The 24,732-nt window shown below is 45.8% G+C and overlaps 1 protein-coding gene across 1 annotated transcript in view; it reads right to left on the bottom strand.

Annotated features, from left to right (window-relative positions):
• Window positions 1-24,732, bottom strand: part of ctif (CBP80/20-dependent translation initiation factor) — a 150,526-nt gene that overhangs the window by 39,471 nt on the left and 86,323 nt on the right. Inside the window, exon 10 of the mRNA XM_042327947.1 lies at window positions 7,630-7,710. Coding sequence (XP_042183881.1) covers window positions 7,630-7,710 — 81 coding nt within the window. The remainder of the gene's footprint in view (window positions 1-7,629; window positions 7,711-24,732) is intronic.

Raw genomic sequence — 24,732 nt, 5'->3', positions numbered from 1 at the left:
AAACATGGGCCAGCCAGGATGTAGCCTGTGTTTCCAGTACTGCAGTGATATACAGCCAGCCAGTCTGTCTGTTTCCAGTACAGCAGTGATATGTAACAAGTCAGCCAGCCAGCCAGCCTGTTTCCAGAACTGCAGTGATATGTAACAAGTCAGCCAGCCAGCCAGCCTGTTTCCAGAACTGCAGTGATATGTAGCCAGTCAGCCAGTATGTCTGTTTCCAGTACTGCAGTGATATGTAACAAGCCAGCCAGCCAGCCAGCCTGTTTCCAGAACTGCAGTGACATGTAACAAGCCAGCCAGCCAGTATGTCTGTTTCCAGTACTGCAGTGATATGTAACAAGTCAGCCAGCCAGTCTGTCTGTTTCCAGAACTGCAGTGATATGTAACAAGTCAGCCAGCCAGCCAGTCAGTCTGTTTTCAGTACTGCAGTGATATGTAACAAGCCAGCCAGTCTGTCTGTTTCCAGTGCTGCAGTGATATGTAACAAGTCAGCCAGCCAGCCTGCCTGTTTCCAGAACTGCAGTGATATGTAACAAGTCAGCCAGCCAGTCTGTCTGTTTCCAGTACTGCAGTGATATGTAACAAGTCAGCCAGCCAGTCTGTCTGTTTCCAGAACAGTGATATGTAACAAGTCAGCCAGCCAGTCTGTCTGTTTCACTGCAGTGATATGTAACAAGTCAGCCAGCCAGTCTGTCTGTTTCCAGTGCTGCAGTGATATGTAACAAGTCAGCCAGCCAGTCTGTCTGTTTCCAGTGCTGCAGTGATATGTAACAGTCAACCAGTCAGTCTGTCTGTTTCCAGAACTGCAGTGATATGTAACAAGTCAGCCAGCCAGCCAGTCTGTCTGTTTCCAGTACTGCAATGATATGTAACAAGTCAGCCAGCCAGTCTGTTTCCAGTACTGCAGTGATACGTAACAAGTCAGCCAGTCTGTCTGTTTCCAGAACTGCAGTGATATGTAACAAGCCAGCCAGCCAGTCTGTCTGTTTCCAGTACTGCAGTGATATGTAACAAGCCAGCCAGTCTGTCTGTTTCCAGTACTGCAATGATATGTAACAAGTCAGCCAGCCAGCCAGTCTGTCTGTTTCCAGTACTGCAATGATATGTAACAAGTCAGCCAGCCAGTCTGTTTCCAGTACTGCAGTACTGCACAGTGAGTAACAACAGTCTGTCTCAGCCAGCCAGTCAGTGCTGCAGTGATATGTAACAGTCAACCAGTCAGTCTGTCTGTTTCCAACAAGTCAGCCAGCCAGTCTGTTTCCAGTACTGCAGTGATACGTAACAAGTCAGCCAACCAGCCAAGCCAGTCTGTCTGTTTCCCGTACTGCAGTGATATGTAACAAGTCAGCCAGCCAGCCAGTCTGTCTGTTTTTCCAGTGCTGCAGTGATATACAGCCAGCCAGCCAGTCAACCTACCTGTGTTTCTAGTGCTGCATTGCCACTGCCTACCATTCCCCCATGACCTTCATTCCATTCTCTAGGGGAGCCAGCTCCCTACGCGGCCGGCTCCTACACGGCATCTACAGCTTTTCATTAGTAGACCATTAGTATAATATTCTGGGTGCTCAGTCCTCTGCTACCGTGTTATGTTTGTCTGGGCTATTTCTGCCATTACGGGGCTAGGCAGCACTCAGAGCTATGTTAGCGTAGCCTAGCGTAGAGGAGGGGAGTGCTGTGTGTGTGGTGGTTATTAAACTGATATGTGACAGTAGACATGAGGGTCACAGGGAAGAGTCGTGGTGCCCTGTGTAACGGTAGTAGGTACTAGCTAGCTTCCTGAACCCACCATGTTTATATCAAACTATATTGAAACCCTCCGCCTGTCTAGGACACTCAAGCAGTACAGAGGCTATACATGTCACAACAACAGTCCAAATACAACCATGTCCTATAATCTAACACACAAAATTAACGTTGTTTCGAAACACACTGGGTGTACAAAACATCAGGAACACCTTCCTAATACGGAGTTTCACCCCGTTCTCCCTCAGAACAGACTCAATGTGTCAGGGCATGGACTCTACAAGGTGTCGAAAGCGTTCCACAGGAATGTTGACCTAAGGCTGGTCCAAATGGAATGGATGACCTTTGGGTGGTAGACCATTCTTGACACACAAGGGAAACTGATGAGCATGAAAAACCCAGCAGCGTTGCAGTTCTTGACACACTCAAACCGGTGCACCTGGCACCTACTACCAGACCCTGTTCAAAGTCACACATCTTTAGTCTTTCCCATTCACCCTCTGAATAGCACACATACACAATCCATGTCTCAGTTGACTCCAGGCTTAAATATCCTTCTTTATCTTGACGGATTGAAGTGGATTTAACAAGTGACATCAATAAGGGATCATAGCTTTCACCTGGACTCACCTGGACTCACAGTCTGTGTCATGGAAAAGAGCAGGTGTTCTTAATGTTTTGTAGTGAATATCAAAGCAATAACTGAATATCCACATCTCATTACAAATCTGATATAGAGCAGTACATTTCACAGAGACTAGTAGTTGTGGATGTAGTTGGTCCTAGTCTAGTATAAGATCCTAATACCATGTCTGTCTGTCTGTCACGCTGACCTTCTGTCAGATGTTTTGTGACAAGGTCCCCAAGACGGGAAAAGGAATCTTAATGATCACGTCTGACGGCCTCAGCCAGACAAGCAGAAACACATTGCAGCAAGCGTTCACATACAGACCTTACTTCACCCCTCACTTGCACAATAATTATGACCATAATAATTTAATGAACTTACGTAACGCCCCCCCCCAGACACTCGTAGTGCTTAACATAATGAGGGGGATCCTCACCTGACCCCGCTTTAACATGGCTCCCGAGTGGCGCAGTTGTCTAAGACACTGCATCTCAGCGCAATAGGCATCACTGCTGTACCTGGTTCAAATCCAGGCTGCATCACATCCGGACGTGATTGGGAGTCCCACAGGGCGGATTGGGAGTCCCATAGGGCGGCGCACAACTGTCCCAGCGTGGTCCGGGTTTGGCCGGGGTAGGCCATCATTGTAAATAAGAATTTGTTCTTAACTCACTTGCCTAGTTTAAAAAAAGCTTACATTAATATAAAAATGAATAAATACATGCATCTACCCCATCCTGTCCTCCTGTCCTTCTCAACACCAACAGCACTTAACCTTTGTGCCCTCCAGCCCTCCCTGCTCATAAAAACATGCACCCGCCACCCGGAACAATCTCAACCTTTTCACCCCAAAGCTTTATAGTGAGCTGTGAGTGTCGCCATTGTCAGACCAATGGACGAGTGGCTGGGGGTGTCAGACCAATGGAGGAGATGCTGGGGGTGTCAGACCAACGGAGGAGAGGCTGGGAGTGTCAGACCATTAGAGGAGAGGCTGGGAGTGTCAGACCAACAGAGGAGAGGCTGGGGGTGTCAGACCAACAGAGGAGAGGCTGGGAGTGTCAGACCAACGGAGGAGAGGCTGGGGATGTCAGACCAACGGAGGAGAGGCTGGGGGTGTCAGACCAACAGAGGAGAGAGTGGGGGTGTCAGAACAATGGAGGAGTGTCATACCAATGGAGGAGTGTCAGACCAATGGACGAGTGTCAGACCAATGGACGAGTGTCAGACCAATGGACGAGTGTCAGACCAATGGACGAGTGTCAGACCAATGGACGAGTGTCAGACCAATGGACGAGTGGCTGGGGGTGTCAGACCAATGGAGGAGATGCTGGGGGTGTCAGACCAATGGAGGAGAGGCTGTGAGTGTCAGACCATTAGAGGGAGGCTGGGAGTGTCAGAGCAATGGAGGAGAGGCTGGGAGTGTCAGACCATTGGAGGAGATGCTGGGAGTGTCAGACCGATGGAGGAGAGGCTGGGAGTGTCAGACCAATGGAGGAGTGTCAGACCAATGGACGAGTGTCAGACCAATGGCTGGCTGGGGGTGTCAGACCAATGGAGGAGATGCTGGGGGTGTCAGACCAATGGAGGAGTGTCAGACCAATGGGACGAGTGTCAGACCAATGGACGAGTGTCAGACCAATGGACGAGTGTCAGACCAATGGACGAGTGGCTGGGGGTGTCAGACCAATGGAGGAGATGCTGGGGGTGTCAGACCAATGGAGGAGAGGCTGTGAGTGTCAGACCATTAGAGGAGAGGCTGGGAGTGTCAGAGCGATGGAGGAGAGGCTGGGAGTGTCAGACCATTAGAGGAGATGCTGGGAGTGTCAGACCGATGGAGGAGAGGCTGGGAGTGTCAGACCAATGGAGGAGAGGCTGGGAGTGTCAGAGCGATGGAGGAGAGGCTGGGAGTGTCAGAGCGATGGAGGAGAGGCTGGGAGTGTCAGAGCGATGGAGGAGAGGCTGGGAGTGTCAGAGCGATGGAGGAGAGGCTGGGAGTGTCAGAGCGATGGAGGAGAGGCTGGGAGTGTCAGACCGATGGAGGAGAGGCTGGGAGTGTCAGACCGATGGAGGAGAGGCTGGGAGTGTCAGAGCGATGGAGGAGAGGCTGGGAGTGTCAGACCAATGGAGGAGAGGCTGGGAGTGTCAGACCAATGGAGGAGAGGCTGGGAGTGTCAGACCAATGGAGGAGAGGCTGGGAGTGTCAGACCAATGGAGGAGAGGCTGGGGTAGGACTGACAGGCTCAAAATGAAGACGGTCCGAGGGCCCCAGGTTCCATGCTATTCTAAGACTTTATGAGCGTTAACCCCGGGACTGACCCCGACCCATCGTGTGTGTGTGTGTGTGTGCGACTTGTATTACAGCTGCATCTACAGAGTGTTTCATGGTAATACTCAGATGAAGAAAGAGTAACAGCACATAGTCCATCACCGTCTGCAGCTAAACAATCACTCAATTTACAGCATAAGACCAAAGACACACCAGAATAGCTTTTCAAAAGGTGTTCAGTGTTCCTGAGTGGTCTAGTCTCAGTCCTCGACAGTGTTTCATGGTTTGAATAGCCATGGGCAGAAGAGAGAAACCGCACACTGTCCAGTAGTCTTATGGATTCACCAAATAAACAGGAAGTGGAGAGGTGAGTCGCCATGCATAAAGACTGTCGGAGGATATTCAATAGAACGATTCACAATTTGAAGAAGAGGTGTTCAAATGTTTTTCATGTCAAATGGTAGAAAGAGAAGTTCAGGTGCTGCCGTAGTTTTGATTTCAACTTTCCCACAAAAGGCTCCGTCTGAACCTTGAAACATTCAACTTTAATAACGCTTTTAACATTTTAACACTTTTCAACAGGAGATGAAAAGTCCGCTTTTTTACAGACGTTTTCCTTCACAAATGTTTTGGAACTTTTCTTAGCTTGTAAAGCACACTGTCACTGTCTGGCAATATCAACACAGAGGGAACATTTTAGAAGTGTCTTTTTTTTTTAAGCCACTTGAGTGGTCAAAGGGAGAATTTTATAATAAGAGACCTTGAATATGTTCTCCTGATGTCAATACAACAGCATCACGTTGATGTCTTTATTGGCTGTCTGAAAAGTAATGATCTATCGAGCAGGAGATTAAATAAAGTGCAGAATAATTCTGCCCACAACATTTATTGGGCTTTAAACTCAGCTGCAAATGTACAAAGACTCTGATGAATAATGGTTGCTAACGTTCAACCAATAATAATAGGTCTCCAGACTGACTACACCAGGATGCAGACTACACCAGGAGGGCAGACTACACCAGGAGGGCGACTACACCAGGAGGGCGACTACACCAGGAGGGCGACTACACCAGGAGGGCGACTACACCAGGAGGGCGACTACACCAGGAGGGCGGAGGGCGACTACACCAGGAGGGGAGGGCGACTACACCAGGAGGGCGACTACACCAGGAGGGACGACTACACCAGGAGGGCGACGACACCAGGAGGGCGACGACACCAGGAGGGCGACGACACCAGGAGGGCGACGACACCAGGAGGGCGACACACCAGGAGGGCGACGACACCAGGAGGGCGACGACACCAGGAGGCCGACGACACCCAGGAGGCGACGACACCCAGGAGGCCGACTACACCAGGAGGCCGACTACACCAGGAGGCCGACTACACCAGGAGGCCGACTACACCAGGAGGCCGACGACACCAGGAGGGCGACGACACCAGGATGCCGACGACACCAGGAGGCCGACTACACCAGGAGGCCGACTACACCAGGAGGCCGACTACACCAGGAGGCCGACTACACCAGGAGGCCGACTACACCAGGAGGCCGACTACACCAGGATGCCGACTACACTAGGATGGTGCTTCCGTGTCCCCTGAGGCACTAAGCTGAGCGAGAAGAGAGCAGGAGACAGGTGTCAAGGTGAAGAGGGAATAAGAGAGGAGAGCTTTCTGCTATTTGGTTGGTGCTCTTAAGGGGGGCTAGACAGAAATGGGGTGGAAAGGATGGTGTTGTAAAGAGACGCAGGTGATTTAGTCCTGAGCTCCAGACGGCTGTGTGTGTGAACATTTACAGCATGTCTATCCATCAGCCTCTCTGGTCCCCTCTCCTGGGGGGCCAGATCAGTGTATAGTATTCTAGTAGGTAGGTAAGATAAAAGCTTTGAGGGAGACGTGTGGAGTCCGTCTGCTCCTATTATTCATATACAGCAAAGACCCAGCCATGGGGATAACTCAGCAGGAACCTGTTCTGGTCGAGTTAATGAACTAAAGCATAGAACCATGAATAATAGATCAGCAGAAAATGACATGACAGAGCCAATGATCTATGCATGCCCTGGATTCTAACTTACATACAGAACATGTACCATAGTGTTTCTTAGTCTGGTTAAGAGTCTAATCAGTTTTTTTCAATTGTTATCTCCCATGAGTCTGATACTTATCATGCCGTGTGTGTGTGTCTGTGTGTTTCCATCCGGATAAAGAGGTTTTATAAAAACTTGATGAAGATGCACTTCCCTCCTCTCCTCTCCACCCTCCTCTCTTCTCCTCTCTACCCTCCTCTCTTCTCCTCTCCACCCTCCTCTCCTATCCACCCTCCTCTCCTCCCCTTCCCTATCCACCCTCCTCCCCTTCCCTATCCACTCTCTTCCCCTTCCCTATCCACTCTCTTCCCCTTCCCTATCCACCCTCCTCTCCTCCCCTATCCACCCTCCTCCCCTTCCCTATCCACCCTCCTCCCCTTCCCTATCCACTCTCTTCCCCTTCCCTATCCACCCTCCTCCCCTTCCCTATCCACCCTCCTCCCCTTCCCTATCCACTCTCTTCCCCTTCCCTATCCACCCTCCTCTCCTCCCCTTCCCTATCCACTCTCTTCCCCTTCCCTATCCACCCTCCTCCCCTTCCCTATCCACCCTCCTCCCCTTCCCTATCCACCCTCCTCCCCTTCCCTATCCACCCTCCTCCCCTTCCCTATCCACCCTCCTCCCCTTCCCTATCCACCCTCCTCCCCTTCCCTATCCACCCTCCTCCCCTTCCCTATCCACCCTCCTCCCCTTCCCTATCCACCCTCCTCCCCTTCCCTATCCACCCTCCTCCCCTTCCCTATCCACCCTCCTCCCCTTCCCTATCCACCCTCCTCCCCTTCCCTATCCACCCTCCTCCCCTTCTCTATCCACCCTCCTCTCCTCCCCTATCCACCCTCCTCTCCACCCTCCTCCTCTCCCCTATCCACCCTCCTCCTCCCCTCCTGGGCGTGTCTCTACTTTACCTGGTACTGACCAGTCGTTTCCCCCCGGGCGGCAGCAGCACGGTTAGGTCTAGATGGTCCTGGATGATGTGGTGCAACCCTCTAAAAGCAGCATGACAGTGTGTTGGAATGGAGGATGACCGAGGATGGAAAACACAAGAGGACACAAAGCAAGAGGGGAATGGAGAGGGAGGAGAGGGAATTGGGAGGGGAGGAATGGGGAGGGGGAGGAGAGGGGGAGGGAATGGGGAGGAGAGGGAATGGGGATGGGGGAGAGGAATGGGGAGGGGAGGGAATGGGGAGGGAGGAGAGGGAATGGGGAGGGGAGGAGAGGGAATGGGGAGGGAGGAGAGGGAATGGCGGGGGGAGGGAGGAGAGGGAATGGGGAGGAGGAGAGGGAATGGGGAGGAGGAGGAGAGGGAATGGGGAGGAGGAAGAGAGGGAATGGGGAGGAGGAAGAGAGGGAATGGGGAGGGGGAATGGGGATGGGGAGGGGGAGGAGAGGGGGAATGGGGATGGGGAGGGGGAATGGGGATGGGGAGGGGGAATGGGGAGGGGAGGAGAGGGAATGGGGAGGAGAGGAGAGGGAATGGAGAGGAGAGGGAATGGGGAGGAGAGGGAATGGGGAGGAGAGGGAATGGGGAGGAGAGGGAATGGGGAGGAGAGGGAATGGGGAGGGGAGGAGAGGGAATGGGGAGGAGAGGGAGGGGAGGAGAGGGCATATGGGATGGGGAGGGGAGGAGGAGGAATGGGGAGGGGAGGAGGAGAGGGAATGGGGAGGGGAGGAGAGGGAATGGGGAGGGCATATGGGATGGGGAGGGGATGGACAACAAAACCAACAGGCAAAACAACTACAGATTTAATTACACACTTCTACATGGCAACTAAAAAGTGGTATGAGAGATGACAGACAGACATAAACATGGATCTGCAGCTGGTTGCTGATAGCTGCTGTTGCCGTGACGACAGAGATCCGAGGCTTGCTGCCCTTACCCTTTGATTAGGAAACACCTTGGGTGTGACCAGAATGGCACCCTATTCCCTACATAGTGCACTACCTGGTCACTTCACTATGGAAAAGGTTGCCATTTGGGACACAACCTTCTTCTCTGACCCAGACCAGCCAATCGATCCAACCAGCAGAGGGGAACCACTCAATACAACTACCTCAACGTTTAGATGTTTTATTATGTTCCAGACAGGTGCTTTATCGACTGGTGTATGGATTCACTACATTTCATTAGCAGCAAAGACGGCTAACCTATTCCTGGTCCAATACTACTGTGTGTGTGTGTGTGTGTGTGTGTGTGTGTGTGTCCCCTCATCTGTGTCAACAAAGCAAACGTGAGGTCATCCTGGTTAGTCGGTAGTTGTAAGAGGAAAGGAGGCAGATTCAAACCATGTGGTGAGACAGACAGGTAGACAGGCAGAGAGACAGACAGGCAGAGAGACAGACAGGCAGAGAGACAGACAGGCAGAGAGACAGACAGGCAGAGAGACAGACAGGCAGAGAGACAGGCAGAGAGGCAGACAGACAGTTCTACTCATCCACAACTCGTGCACACACCTGCACGCACAAATACACTGACATGCCCAACCACCTGCCAACCAATCAAATCAACGTTTATTGGTCGCGTACACAGATTTTCAGATGTAATCGCAGGTGCAGTGAAACGCTTGTGTTTCTAGCTCCAACAATGTAGTAATAATACCTAGCAATACACACAATACAAAAAGTAAAAAGAAATGAAGAAATATCAGAACGAGCAATGTCAGAGTAAAGAACATATGTATAGACAGTATAGACAGTAGTTATATAGGATGGTGTGTATAGACAGTAGTTATATAGGATGGTGTGTATAGACAGTATAGACAGTAGTTATATAGGATGGTGTGTATAGACAGTAGTTATACAGGATGGTGTGTATAGACAGTAGTTATATAGGATGGTGTGTATAGACAGTAGTTATATAGGATGGTGTGTATAGACAGTATAGACAGTAGTTATATAGGATGGTGTGTATAGACAGTATAGACAGTAGTTATATAGGATGGTGTGTATAGACAGTAGTTATACAGGATGGTGTGTATAGACAGTAGTTATATAGGATGGTGTGTATAGACAGTAGTTATATAGGATGGTGTGTATAGACAGTAGTTATATAGGATGGTGTGTATAGACAGTAGTTATATAGGATGGTGTGTATAGACAGTAGTTATATAGGATGGTGTGTATAGACAGTAGTTATATAGGATGGTGTGTATAGACAGTAGTTATATAGGATGGTGTGTATAGACAGTAGTTATATAGGATGGTGTGTATAGACAGTAGTTATATAGGATGGTGTGTATAGACAGTAGTTATATAGGATGGTGTGTATAGACAGTAGTTATATAGGATGGTGTGTATAGACAGTAGTTATATAGGATGGTGTGTATAGACAGTAGTTATATAGGATGGTGTGTATAGACAGTAGTTATATAGGATGGTGTGTATAGACAGTAGTTATATAGGATGGTGTGTATAGACAGTAGTTATATAGGATGGTGTGTATAGACAGTAGTTATATAGGATGGTGTGTATAGACAGTAGTTATATAGGATGGTGTGTATAGACAGTAGTTATATAGGATGGTGTGTATAGACAGTAGTTATATAGGATGGTGTGTATAGACAGTAGTTATATAGGATGGTGTGTATAGACAGTAGTTATATAGGATGGTCAGTAGTTATATAGGATGGTGTGTATAGACAGTAGTTATATAGGATGGTGTGTATAGACAGTATAGACAGTAGTTATATAGGATGGTGTGTATAGACAGTAGTTATACAGGATGGTGTGTATAGACAGTATAGACAGTAGTTATATAGGATGGTGTGTATAGACAGTAGATATACAGGATGGTGTGTATAGACAGTAGTTATATAGGATGGTGTGTATAGACAGTAGTTATATAGGATGGTGTGTATAGTCAGTAGTTATATAGGATGGTGTGTATAGACAGTAGTTATATAGGATGGTGTGTATAGACAGTAGTTATACAGGATGGTGTGTATAGACAGTATAGACAGTAGTTATATAGGATGGTGTGTATAGACAGTAGATATACAGGATGGTGTGTATAGACAGTAGTTATATAGGATGGTGTGTATAGACAGTAGTTATATAGGATGGTGTGTATAGACAGTAGTTATACAGGATGGTGTGTATAGACAGTATAGACAGTAGTTATATAGGATGGTGTGTATAGACAGTAGTTATATAGGATGGTGTGTATAGACAGTAGTTATATAGGATGGTGTGTATAGACAGTAGTTATATAGGATGGTGTGTATAGACAGTATAGACAGTAGTTATATAGGATGGTGTGTATAGACAGTATAGACAGTAGTTATATAGGATGGTGTGTATAGACAGTAGTTATATAGGATGGTGTGTATAGACAGTAGTTATATAGGATGGTGTGTATAGACAGTATAGACAGTAGTTATATAGGATGGTGTGTATAGACAGTAGTTATATAGGATGGTGTGTATAGACAGTAGTTATATAGGATGGTGTGTATAGACAGTATAGACAGTAGTTATATAGGATGGTGTGTATAGACAGTAGTTATATAGGATGGTGTGTATAGACAGTAGTTATATAGGATGGTGTGTATAGACAGTAGTTATACAGGATGGTGTGTATAGACAGTAGTTATACAGGATGGTGTGTATAGACAGTATAGACAGTAGTTATATAGGATGGTGTGTATAGACAGTATGGGCAGTAGTTATATAGGATGGTGTGTATAGTCAGTAGTTATATAGGATGGTGTGTATAGACAGTAGTTATATAGGATGGTGTGTATAGACAGTAGTTATACAGGATGGTGTGTATAGACAGTAGTTATATAGGATGGTGTGTATAGACAGTAGTTATACAGGATGGTGTGTATAGACAGTAGTTATACAGGATGGTGTGTATAGACAGTATGGACAGTAGTTATATAGGATGGTGTGTATAGACAGTAGTTATACAGGATGGTGTGTATAGTCAGTAGTTATAATAGGATGGTGTGTATGGACAGTAGTTATATAGGATGATGTGTATAGACAGTAGTTATATAGGATGGTGTGTATAGACAGTAGTTATACAGGATGGTGTGTATAGACAGTAGTTATATAGGATGGTGTGTATAGACAGTATGGACAGTAGTTATACAGGATGGTGTGTATAGTCAGTAGTTATATAGGATGGTGTGTATAGACAGTAGTTATATAGGATGGTGTGTATAGACAGTATGGACAGTAGTTATACAGGATGGTGTGTATAGACAGTAGTTATATAGGATGGTGTGTATAGACAGTATGGACAGTAGTTATACAGGATGGTGTGTATATACAGTAGTTATACAGGATGGTGTGTATAGACAGTGGTTATATAGGATGGTGTGTATAGTCAGTAGTTATATAGGATGGTGTGTATAGACAGTAGTTATACAGGATGGTGTGTATAGACAGTATGGACAGTAGTGGACAGTAGTTATATAGGATGCTTGCACAATTGGTGGCTGACTAAATACTTTTTTGCCTCACTGTATATAGGATGGTGTGTATAGACAGTAGTTATATAGGATGGTGTGTATAGACAGTAGATATACAGGATGGTGTGTATAGACAGTAGTTATACAGGATGGTGTGTATCGACAGTAGTTATACAGGATGGTGTGTATCGACAGTAGTTATATAGGATGGTGTGTATAGACAGTAGTTATATAGGATGGTGTGTATAGACAGTATGGACAGTAGTTATACAGGATGGTGTGTATAGACAGTAGTTATATAGGATGGTCTGTATAGACAGTAGTTATACAGGATGGTGTGTATAGACAGTAGTTATACAGGATGGTGTGTATAGATGAATTAAGTATATACAGTGCATTCAGAAAGTACACAGATGCCTTGAATTTTCCAAATGTTGTTACGTTGCAACCTTATTCTAAAATTGATTCAAGCTACACACAATATCCCATAATAAAAAATTAAAATATCCTCTTTACATAAGTATTCAGACCCTTCACCCAGTACTTTGTTGAAGTACCTTTGGCAGTGATTACAGCCTTGGTTCTTCTTGGGTATGACGCTACAAGCTTGACACACCTGTATTTGGGGAGTTTATCCCATTCTTCTATGCAGATCCTCTCAAGCTCTGTCAGGTTGGATAGAGAGTGTTGCTGCACAGCTATTTTCAGGTCTTTCCAGGGATGTTTGATCGGATTCAAGTCCAGGCTCTGGCTGGGCCACTCAAGGACATTCAGAGACTTGTCCCGAAGCCACTCCTGTGCTGTCTTGGCTGTGTGCTTAGGGTCGTTGCCCTGTTGGAAGGTGAACCTTCACCCCAGTCTGAGGTCCTGAGCGCTCTGGAGCAGGTTTTCATCAAGGATCTCTCTGTACTTTGCTCCGTTCATCTTTCCATCGATCCTGACCAGTCTCCCAGTCCCTGCCGCTGAAAAACATCCCCACAGCATGATGCTGCCAACACCATGCTTCACCGTAGGGATGGTGCCAGGTTTCCTCCAGACGTGACGCTTGGCATTCAGGCCAAAGAGTTACATTTTGGTTTCATCAGACCAAAGAATCTTGTTTCTCATGGTCAGAGGCCTTTAGGCAAACTCCAAGCGGGCTGTCATGTGCCTTTTACTGAGGAGTGGCTTCCGTTTGGCCACTCTACTATAAAGGCCTGCTTGGTAGAGTGCTGCAGAGATGGTTGTCCTTCTGGAAGGTTCTCCTATCTCCACAGAGGAACTCTGGAGCTCTGTCAGAATGACCGTCAGGTTCTTGGTCACCTCCCTGACCAAAGCCCTTCTGACCCGATTGCGGCCAGCTCTAGGAAGAGTCTCGGAGAGCTACGGACAATTCCTTCAACCTCATGGCCTGGTTTATGCTGACATGTACTGTCAACTGTGGGACCTTATATAGACTGTTACGTGCCTTTCCAAATCCTGTCCAAACAACTGAATTTACCACAGATGAACTCCAATCAAGTTGTAGAAACATAAATGGAAATAGGATGTACGTGAGCTCAATTTTGAGTCTCATAGCATAGGGTCTGAATAATTATTTCAGTTTTATATTTTTAATACATTTTCAAATATGTCTAAAAATCTGTTTTCGCTTTGTCATTATGGGGTATTGTGTAGATTTCACGAGGAAAAACATTTGTGTAATCAATTTTAGAATTGTGGAAAAGGGGAAGGGGACAGAATACTTGGCAAACGCACTGTATATAATATCAGTTAGGGGTTATATAATATCTGAAACATTGCAGTTAGGGGTTATATAATATATCTGAAACATTGCAGTTAGGGGTTATATAATATCTCTGAAACATTTCAAACAGGGGTTATATAATATATCTGAAACATTGCAGACAGGGGTTATATAATATCTGAAACATTGCAGTTAGGGGTTATATAATATCTGAAACATTGCAGTTAGGGGTTATATAATATCTCTGAAACATTGCAGACAGGGGTTATATAATATCTCTGAAACATTGCAGACAGGGGTTATATAATATCTGAAACATTGCAGTTAGGGGTTATATAATATCTGAAACATTGCAGTTAGGGGTTATATAATATCTCTGAAACATTGCAGACAGGGGTTATATAATATCTGAAACATTGCAGACAGGGGTTATATAATATCTGAAACGTTGCAGACAGGGGTTATATAATATATCTGAAACATTGCAGTTAGGGGTTATATAATATATCTGAAACATTGCAGACAGGGGTTATATAATATATCTGAAACGTTGCAGTTAGGGGTTATATAATATCTGAAACGTTGCAGTTAGGGGTTATATAATATCTGAAACATTGCAGTAAGGGGTTATATAATATCTGAAACGTTGCAGTAAGGGGTTATATAATATCTGAAACGTTGCAGTAAGGGGTTATATAATATCTGAAACATTGCAGTAAGGGGTTATATAATATCTGAAACATTGCAATGGGACAACAGAAACAACTTTCCTGACAGGAAGATGAACATTCCTGTAAATCAGATCTAATCTCTACCCAGTTGACATGTCGGCTAAATGCAAAACACGTGTGTTTCCCCTACATGCACCGAAACATGCCACCGCTAACACTGCCACCGCTAACACTGCCACCGCTAACACTGCCACCGCTAACACTGCCACCGCTAACACTGCCACCGCTAACACTGCCACCGCTAACACTGCCACCGCTAACACTGCCACTGCGCTAACACTGCCACCGCTAACACTGCCACCGCTAACACTGCCACCGCTAACACTGCCACCGCTAACACTGCCACCGCTGCTGAAAAAATCCTAGGGGAAACACTGTGTCTCCCTTCAGACAGCCGCCCTAGCAGCTTCCCCCTCCCTTCCTCTACAATCCACCGCAACTTCCTTCCACTGAACATGAGCCAGCAAAACAAGCCTTTCAGCAGAGCCATGGTTATGATGGTGTGTACACGTTCCGCCTTACTGTCAAGCAACAAATCAGGAACAAATTGCATCTGTAAATCATTCTAGATGCATGTCTGTGTGTTTACTGTGTGTTTAGTGTTTACTGTGTGTTTAGTGTTTAGTGTGTGTTTAGTGTTTACTGTGTGTTTAGTGTTTAGTGTGTGTTTAGTGTATACTGTGTGTTTAGTGTTTACTGTGTGTTTAGTGTGTGTTTAGTGTTTACTGTGTGTTTAGTGTGTGTTTAGTGTTTACTGTGTGTTTAGTGTGTGTTTAGTGTATACTGTGTGTTTAGTGTATACTGTGTGTTTAGTGTATACTGTGTGTTTAGTGTTTACTGTGTGTTTAGTGTGTGTTTAGTGTTTACTGTGTGTTTAGTGTGTGTTTAGTGTATACTGTGTGTTTAGTGTATACTGTGTGTTTACTGTGTGTTTAGTGTTTACTGTGTGTTTAGTGTTTACTGTGTGTTTAGTGTTTACTGTGTGTTTAGTGTGTGTTTAGTGTATACTGTGTGTTTACTGTGTGTTTAGTGTTTACTGTGTGTTTAGTGTTTACTGTGTGTTTAGTGTTTACTGTGTGTTTACTGTGTGTTTAGTGTTTACTGTGTGTTTAGTGTTTACTGTGTGTTTAGTGTTTACTGTGTCTTTACTGTGTGTTTAGTGTTTACTGTGTGTTTTACTGTGTGTTTACTATGCACTGTGTGTTTACTGTGTGTTTACCATTTACTGTGTGTTTACTGTGTACTGTGTGTTTACTGTGTATTTAGTGTGTACTGTGTGTGTACTGTGTGTTTACTGTGTGTTTACTGTGTGTTTACTGTGTGTTTAGTGTTTACTGTGTGTTTACTGTGTGTTTACTGTGTATTTACTGTGTACTGTGTGTGTTTACTGTGTCTTTACTGTGTCTTTACTGTGTGTTTAGTGTGTACTGTGTGTTTCAAATCAAGTCCTGAACCAACAGGGCAGTTCAAGAAGAGTTAAGAAATATTGACCAAATAAACTAAAGTAAAAAAATAAAAATAATAAAAAGTAACACAATAACAATACTGTGTGGGGCTATACACAGGGGGTACCGGTTAGTAATGAGGTTATACACAGGGGGTACCGGTTAGTAATGAGGTTATATACAGGGGGTACCGTTAGTAATGGGGTTATACACAGGGGTACCAGTTAGTAATGAGGTTATATACAGGGGGTACCGTTAGTAATGGGGTTATACACAGGGGTACCGTTAGTAATGGGGTTATACACAGGGGTTAGTAATGAGGTTATATACAGGTTAGTAATGAGGTTATATACAGGGGTACCAGTAGTAATGAGGTTATATACAGGGGTACCGGTAGTAATGAGGCTATATACAGGGGTACCGGTAGTAATGAGGTTATATACAGGGGTACCGGTTAGTAATGAGGCTATATACAGGGGTACCGGTTAGTAATGCGGTTATATACAGGGGGTACCGGTTAGTAATGAGGTTATATACAGGGGGTACCGGTTAGTAATGAGGTTATATACAGGGGGTACTGGTTAGTAAATCAAATAAAATTTTATTTGTCACATACACATGGTTAGCAGATGTTAATGCGAGTGTAGCGAAATGCTTGTGCTTCTAGTTCCGACAATGCAGTAATAACGAACAAGTAATCTAACTAACAATTCCAAAAAACTACTGTCTTATACACAGTGTAAGGGGATAAAGAATATGTACATAAGGATATATGAATGAGTGATGGTACAGAGCAGCATAGGCAAGATACAGTAGATGATATCGAGTACAGTATATACATATGAGATGAGTATGTAAACCAAGTGGCATAGTTAAAGTGGCTAGTGATACATGTATTACATAAGGATGCAGTCGATGATATAGAGTACAGTATCTACGTATGCATATGAGATGAATAATGTAGGGTAAGTAACATTATATAAGGTAGCATTGTTTAAAGTGGCTAGTGATATATTTATATCATTTCCCATCAATTCCCATTATTAAAGTGGCTGGAGTAGAGTCAGTGTCATTGACAGTGTGTTGGCAGTAATGAGGTTATATACAGGGGGTACAGGTTAGTAATGAGACTATATACTGGGGGTACCGGTTAGTAATGAGGCTATATACAGGGGGTACCGATTAGTAATGAGGTTATATACAGGGGGTACCGGTTAGTAATGAGGTTATACACAGGGGGTACCGGTTAGTAATGAGGTTATATACAGGGGTACCGTTAGTAATGAGGTTATACACAGGGGGTACCGGTTAGTAATGAGGTTATATACAGGGGTACCGTTAGTAATGGGGTTATACACAGGGGTACCGGTTAGTAATGAGGTTATACACAGGGGGTTATACACAGGGTTAGTAATGAGGTTATATACAGGGGGTACCGGTTAGTAATGAGGTTATATACAGGGGGTACCGGTTAGTAATGAGGTTATATACAGGGGGTACCGGTTAGTAATGAGGCTATATACAGGGGGTACCGGTTAGTAATGAGGCTATATACAGGGGGTACCGGTTAGTAATGAGGTTATATACAGGGGGTATCAGTTAGTAATTTGAAAGCCCAGAGATACGGTGACTTGATCCAGAGGCCCGTTGTCGTGCCTTTCATCCACCACCACCACCTCATGTTTCAGCATGATAATGCAAGGCCCCATGTCGCAAGGATCTGTATTCCTGGAAGCTAAACATGTCCAAGTTCATAGTCACCAGACATTGAGCATGTTTGGGATGCTCTGGATCAACGCGTACGACAGCGTGTTCCAGTTCAAGACAATATCCAGGAACTTCGCACAGCCATTGAAGAGGAGTGGGACAACATTCCACAGGCCACAATCAACAGCCTCAACAGCCTGTCCTGGTGGTCACACAGACACTGGCTGGTGTACGCACCTATTGTTATTCTTTTTTTAAAGGTATCTTTCACTAACAGATGCACATCTGTATTCCCAGACATAAAATCCATAGATTAAGGCCTGGAATTTATTTTTAATTGACTGATTTCCTTATATGAACTGTAACTCAGTAAAAAATATTGCGTTTATATTTTTGTCCAGTGTACATTAGCAATCCTGTCTCTGTAACCAAATGTGATAGGAGAGATGAATATTCATTATCACAAGCGGAGGTACGCAATCATATGTAAAACCTTCTGTTTGACTCTCTCTCTCTACCCTGCTGTCACGACCTCTGAATGCTCGGCTGTGAAAAGCCAACTGACATTTACTCCTGAGGTACTGACCTGTTGTACCCTCTACAACCACTCTGATTATTATTTGACTCTGCTGGTCCTCTATGAACATTTGAACATCTTGAAGAATGATCTGGCCTTAATGACCATGTTCTCTTGTAATATCCACCCGGCACAGCCAGAAGAGGACTGGCCTCCCCTCAGAGCCTGGTTCCTCTCTAGGTTTCTTCCTAGGGAAGCCTTTTCATCTACATCTGCATTGCTTGCTGTTTGGGGTTTTAGGCTGGGTTTCTGTACAGCACAGGTAGGCAGCAGCAGGTAGGCAGCAGCAGGTAGGCAGCAGCAGGCAGGCATCAGCAGGCAGGCATCAGTGGAGAAGAGGGACTGTATCCCAAATCACACTATTCCCTATATAGTGCACTACAAATAGGCAATCGGGTGCCATTTGGGACTCCGAATATGCTGCTGTGTGTGTGTGTGTGTGTGTGTTTTTATATGCGGTGTGTTCTGCAGCAAAGTGTTCCTGCCAGGGGAAAGATTTGTCCTTTAGCCAGAAAACTCTGACAAACAAGACCGCAGTGTCCTCCCTGCCAGCAGCACTCACACACACACACACACACACACACACACACACACACACACACACACACACACACACACACACACACACACACACACACACACACACACACACACACACACACACACACACCCTCACAGAGACACAGAAGTGTATGTTGAGTACACATTCATCACAAAGAGAGAGAGGAGAGAGAGAGGGGAGGGGATAGAGGTGGGGGAGAGAGAGAAAGAGGGGAGAGGGAGAGAGGAGGTGAGATAGAGACGGGAGAGGAGGGCGAGAGAGAGAGAAGAGGGGGAAAGAGAGGAGAGAAACCCCCTCTTTCTACCTCTTCCCCTACTCCTACTCTCTCTCTCTTTCTACCTCTTCCCCTACTACTCCACTCTCTCTTTCTACCTCTTCCCCTATTACTCTCCCCCTCTTTCTACCTCTTCCCCTACTCCTACTCTCTCTCTCTTTCTACCTCTTCCCCTACTACTCTCTCTTTCTACCTCTTCCCCTACTACTCTCTCTCTCTTTTCTACCTCTTCCCCTACTACCTCTCTCTCTCTTTCTACCTCTTCCCCTACTACTCTCTCTTTCTACCCCTTCCCCTACTACTACTCTCTCTCTCTTTCTACCTCTTCCCTATTACTCTCTCTTTCTACCTCTTCCCCTACTACTACTCTCTCTCTCTCTTTCTACCTCTTCTCCTACTACTCTCTCTTTTCTACCTCTTCTCCTACTACTCTCTCTTTCTACCCCTTCCCCTACTACTACTCTCTCTCTCTTTCTACCTCTTCCCCTATTACTCTCCCCCTCTTTCTACCTCTTCCCTACTACTACTCTCTCTCTTTTCTACCTCTTCCCCTACTACTCTCTCTTTCTACCTCTTCCCCTACTACTCTCTCTCTCTCTTTCTACCTCTTCCCCTACTACTCTCTCTCTCTCTTTCTACCTCTTCCCTACTACTCTCTCTTTCTACCCCTTCCCCTACTACTACTCTCTCTCTCTTTCTACCTCTTCCCTATTACTCTCTCTTTCTACCTCTTCCCCTACTACTACTCTCTCTCTCTCTCTTTCTACCTCTTCTACTACTACTCTCTCTCTTTCTACCTCTTCTCCTACTACTCTCTCTTTCTACCTCTTCCCCTACTACTACTACTCTCTCTCTCTCTTTCTACCTCTTCCACTACTACTCTCTCTCTTTCTACCTCTTCCCCTACTACTACTCTCTCTCTCTACCTCTTCCCCTACTACTACTCTCTACTCTCTTCCCTACTACTACTACTTCTCTACATCTTCCCCTACTACTACTCTCTACTCTCTCTCTCTCTACTATCTTCTACTCTACTACTACTCTCTCTCTACCTCTTCCCTACTACTACTCTCTCTCTCTCTCTCCCTCCTCTACTACTCTCTCTCTCTCTACTCTCTCTCCCTACTACTACTCTCTCTCTCTCTACCTCTTCCCCTACTACTACTCTCTCTCTTTCTACATCTTCCCCTACTACTACTACTCTCTCTCTCTACCTCTTTCCCTACTACTACTCTCTCTCTCTACCTCTTCCCTACTACTACTCTCTCTCTACCTCTTCCCTACTACTACTCTCTCTCTCTGCCCTTTCCCTATACTACTCCCTCTCTCTCTACCTCTTCCCCTACTACTACTACTGTCTCTCTCTACCTCTTCCCCTACTACTACTACTCTCTCTCTCTACCTCTTCCCCTACTACTACTACTCTCTCTCTACCTCTTCCCCTACTACTACTCTCTCTCTACCTCTTCCCCTACTACTACTACTACTCTCTTTCTATCTCTTCCCCTACTACTACTACTCTCTCTTTCTACCTCTTCCCCTACTACTACTACTACTCTCTACTACTACTACTACTCTCTCTCTCTCTAACTCTTCCCCTACTACTACTCTCTCTCTACCCCTACTACTACTACTCTCTCTACTCTACCCTACTACTACTCTCTCTCTACCTCTACTACTACTACTCTCTCTCCTCTTCCCCTACTACTACTCTCTCTGTCTACCTCTTCCCCTACTACTACTACTACTCACTCTCTTTCTACATCTTCCCCTACTACCACTACTCTCTCTCTACCTCTTCCCCTACTACTACTCTCTCTACCCCTTCCCATACTACTACTCTCTCTCTCTACATCTTCCCCTACTACTACTACTACTACTACTCTCTCTCTTCTACATCTTCCCCTACTACTACTACTCTCTCCCTTTCTACATCTTCCCCTACTACTAATACTCTCTCTCTCTACCTCTTCCCCTACTACTACTCTCTCTCTCTACCTCTTCCCCTACTACTATTCTCTCTCTCTCTCTACCCCTACTACTACTCTCTCTCTCTCTACCTCTACCCCTACTACTACTCTCTCTCTCTCTCTACCTCTACCCCTACTACTACTATCTCTCTCTCTCTCTACCTCTTCCCCTACTACTACTCTCTCTCTACCTCTTCCCCTACTACTACTCTCTCTTTCTACCTCTTCCCCTACTACTACTACTCTCTCTCTTTCTACCTCTTCCCCTACTATTACTACTCTCTCTCTCTCTACCTCTTCCCCTACTACTACTACTCTCTCTCTCTCTACCTCTTCCCCTACTACTACTACTCTCTCTCTCTACCTCTTCCCCTACTACTACTACTCTCTCTCTCTACTACCTCTTCCCCTACTACTCTCTCTCTCTCTCTCTCTACTCTCTTCCCCTACTACTACTACTCTCTCTTTCTATCTCTTCCCCCTACTACTACTACTACTATCTCTACCTCTTCCCCTACTCTCCCTCTCTCTCTCTACCTCTTCCCCTACTACTACTCTCTCTCTCTACCTCTACTACTACTCTCTCTCTCTACATCTTCCCCTACTACTACTACTCTCTCTTTCTACCTCTTCCCCTACTACTACTACTCTCTCTCTCTCTCTACCTCTTCCCCTACTACTACTACTCTCTCTACCTCTTCCCCTACTACTACTACTCTCTCTTTCTACCTCTTCCCCTACTACTACTACTCTCTCTTTCTACTCTTCCCCTACTACTACTACTACTACTACTACTATCTCTCTCTCTACCTCTTCCCCTACTACTCTCTCTCTCTCTCTACCTCTTCCCCCTACTACTACTCTCTCTCTCTACCTCTTCCCCTACTACTACTACTCTCTCTCTACCTCTTCCCCTACTACTACTCTCTCTCTCTACCTCTTCCCCTACTACTACTCTCTCTCTCTACCTCTTCCCCTACTACTACTGTCTCTCTCTACCTCTTCCCCTACTACTACTCTCTCTCTACCTCTTCCCCTACTACTACTCTCTCTCTACCTCTTCCCCTACTACTACTACTGTCTCTCTACCTCTTCCCCTACTACTACTGTCTCTCTCTACCTCTTCCCCTACTACTACTGTCTCTCTCTACCTCTTCCCCTACTACTACTCTCTCTCTCTCTCCTCTTCCTCTACTACTACTACTCTCTCTCTCTACCTCTTCCCCTACTACTACTCTCTCTCTACCTCTTCCTCTACTACTACTCTCCCTCTCTCTACCTCTTCCCCTACTACTACTCTCTCTCTACCTCTTCCCCTACTACTACTCTCTCTCTACCTCTTCCCCTACTACTACTGTCTCTCTCTACCTCTTCCCCTACTACTACTACTCTCTCTCTCTCTACCTCTTCCTCTACTACTACTCTCTCTCTCTCTACATCTTCCCCTACTACTACTACTCTCTCTCTCTACCTCTTCCCCTACTACTACTACTCTCTCTCTACCTCTTCCCCTACTACTACTCTCTCTCTCTACCCCTACTACTACTCTCTCTCTACCTCTACCCCTACTACTACTCTCTCTCTCTACCTCTACCCCTACTACTACTCTCTCTCTCTCTCTCTACCTCTTCCCATACTACTACTCTCTCTCTACATCTTCCCCTACTACTACTCTCTCTCTTTCTACCTCTTCCCCTACTACTACTACTCTCTCTCTCTACCTCTTCCCCTACTACTACTCTCTCTCTCTCTACCTCTTCCCCTACTACTACTCTCTCTCTCTACCTCTTCCCCTACTACTCTCTCTACCTCTTCCCCTACTACTACTCTCTCTCTACCTCTTCCCCTACTACTACTACTGTCTCTCTCTACCCCTTCCCCTACTACTACTCTCTCTCTTTCTACATCTTCCCCTACTACTACTACTCTCTCTCTCTACCTCTTCCCCTACTACTACTACTACTACTCTTCCCCTACTACTACTCTCTCCTACTACTCTACCCTACTACTACTCTACTCTCTCTCTCTACCTCTTCCCCTACTACTACTCTCTCTCTCTCTACCCTCTTCCCATACTACTCTCTCTCTCTACATCTTCCCTACTACTACTCTCTCTCTTTCTACCTCTTCCCCTACTACTACTACTCTCTCTTTCTACCTCCCCTACTACTACTACTCTCTCTCTACCTCTTCCCCTACTACTACTCTCTCTCTCTACCTCTTCCCTACTACTACTACTCTCTCTCTACCTCTTCCCTACTACTACTACTACTCTCTCTCTTCTACCTCTTCCCCTACTACTACTACTACTACTCTCTACCTCTTCCCTACTACTACTCTCTCTCTCTCTACCTCTTCCCCTACTACTACTCTCTCTCTACCTCTTCCCCTACTACTACTCTCTCTCTCTCTACCTCTTCCCCTACTACTACTCTCTCTCTCTACCTCTTCCCCTACTACTACTCTCTCTCTCTACCTCTTCCCCTACTACTCTCTCTCTCTCTACCTCTTCCCTACTACTACTCTCTCTCTCTACCTCTTCCCCTACTACTCTCTCTCTCTCTACCTCTTCCCCTACTACTACTGTCTCCTCTCTACCTCTTCCCCTACTACTACTCTCTCTCTCTACCTCTTCCCCTACTACTACTACTCTCTCTCTCTACCTCTTCCCCTACTACTACTCTCTCTCTCTACCTCTTCCCCTACTACTACTACTCTCTCTACCTCTTCCCCTACTACTACTCTCTCTCTACCTACCTCTTCCCCTACTACTACTCTCTCTCTACCTCTTCCCCTACTACTACTCTCTCTCTCTACCTCTTCCCCTACTACTACTCTCTCTCTCTACATCTTCCCCTACTACTACTACTCTCTCTCTCTACCTCTTCCCTACTACTACTACTACTCTCCTCTCTACTCCCTCTACTACTACTCTCTCCCCTACTACTACTCTCTCTCTCTCTCCTCTCTACCCCTACTACTACTCTCTCTCTCTCTCTCTACCTCTTCCCATACTACTACTCTCTCTCTACATCTTCCCCTACTACTACTCTCTCTCTCTTTCTACCTCTTCCCTACTACTACTACTCTCTCTCTCTACCTCTTCCCTACTACTACTCCTCTCTCTCTACCTCTTCCCCTACTACTACTCTCTCTCTCTACCTCTTCCCCTACTACTACTCTCTCTCTACCTCTTCCCTACTACTACTCTCTCTCTCTACCTCTTCCCTACTACTACTCTCTCTCTTTCTACATCTTCCCCTACTACTACTACTCTCTCTCTCTACCTCTTCCCCTACTACTACTCTCTCTCTCTACCCCTACTACTACTCTCTCTCTACCTCTTCCCCTACTACTCTCTCTCTCTCTACTCTACCTCTACCCCTACTACTCTCTCTCTCTCTCCTCTTCCTCTTCCACTACTACTCTCTCTCTACATCTTCCCTACTACTACTACTCTCTCTTTCTACCTCTTCCCCTACTACTACTACTCTCTCTCTTTCTACCTCTTCCCTACTACTACTACTCTCTCTCTCTCTTCCTCTTCCCTACTACTACTCTCTCTCTCTACCTCTTCCCCTACTACTCTCTCTCTCTCTACCT

The sequence above is a fragment of the Oncorhynchus tshawytscha genome, linkage group LG09, assembly GCF_018296145.1.
Source record: "Oncorhynchus tshawytscha isolate Ot180627B linkage group LG09, Otsh_v2.0, whole genome shotgun sequence".
Lineage (NCBI taxonomy): Eukaryota > Metazoa > Chordata > Actinopteri > Salmoniformes > Salmonidae > Oncorhynchus > Oncorhynchus tshawytscha.
Note: the sequence above shows the minus strand (reverse complement) of the source record. Positions and strands in the feature narration are given on the sequence as shown.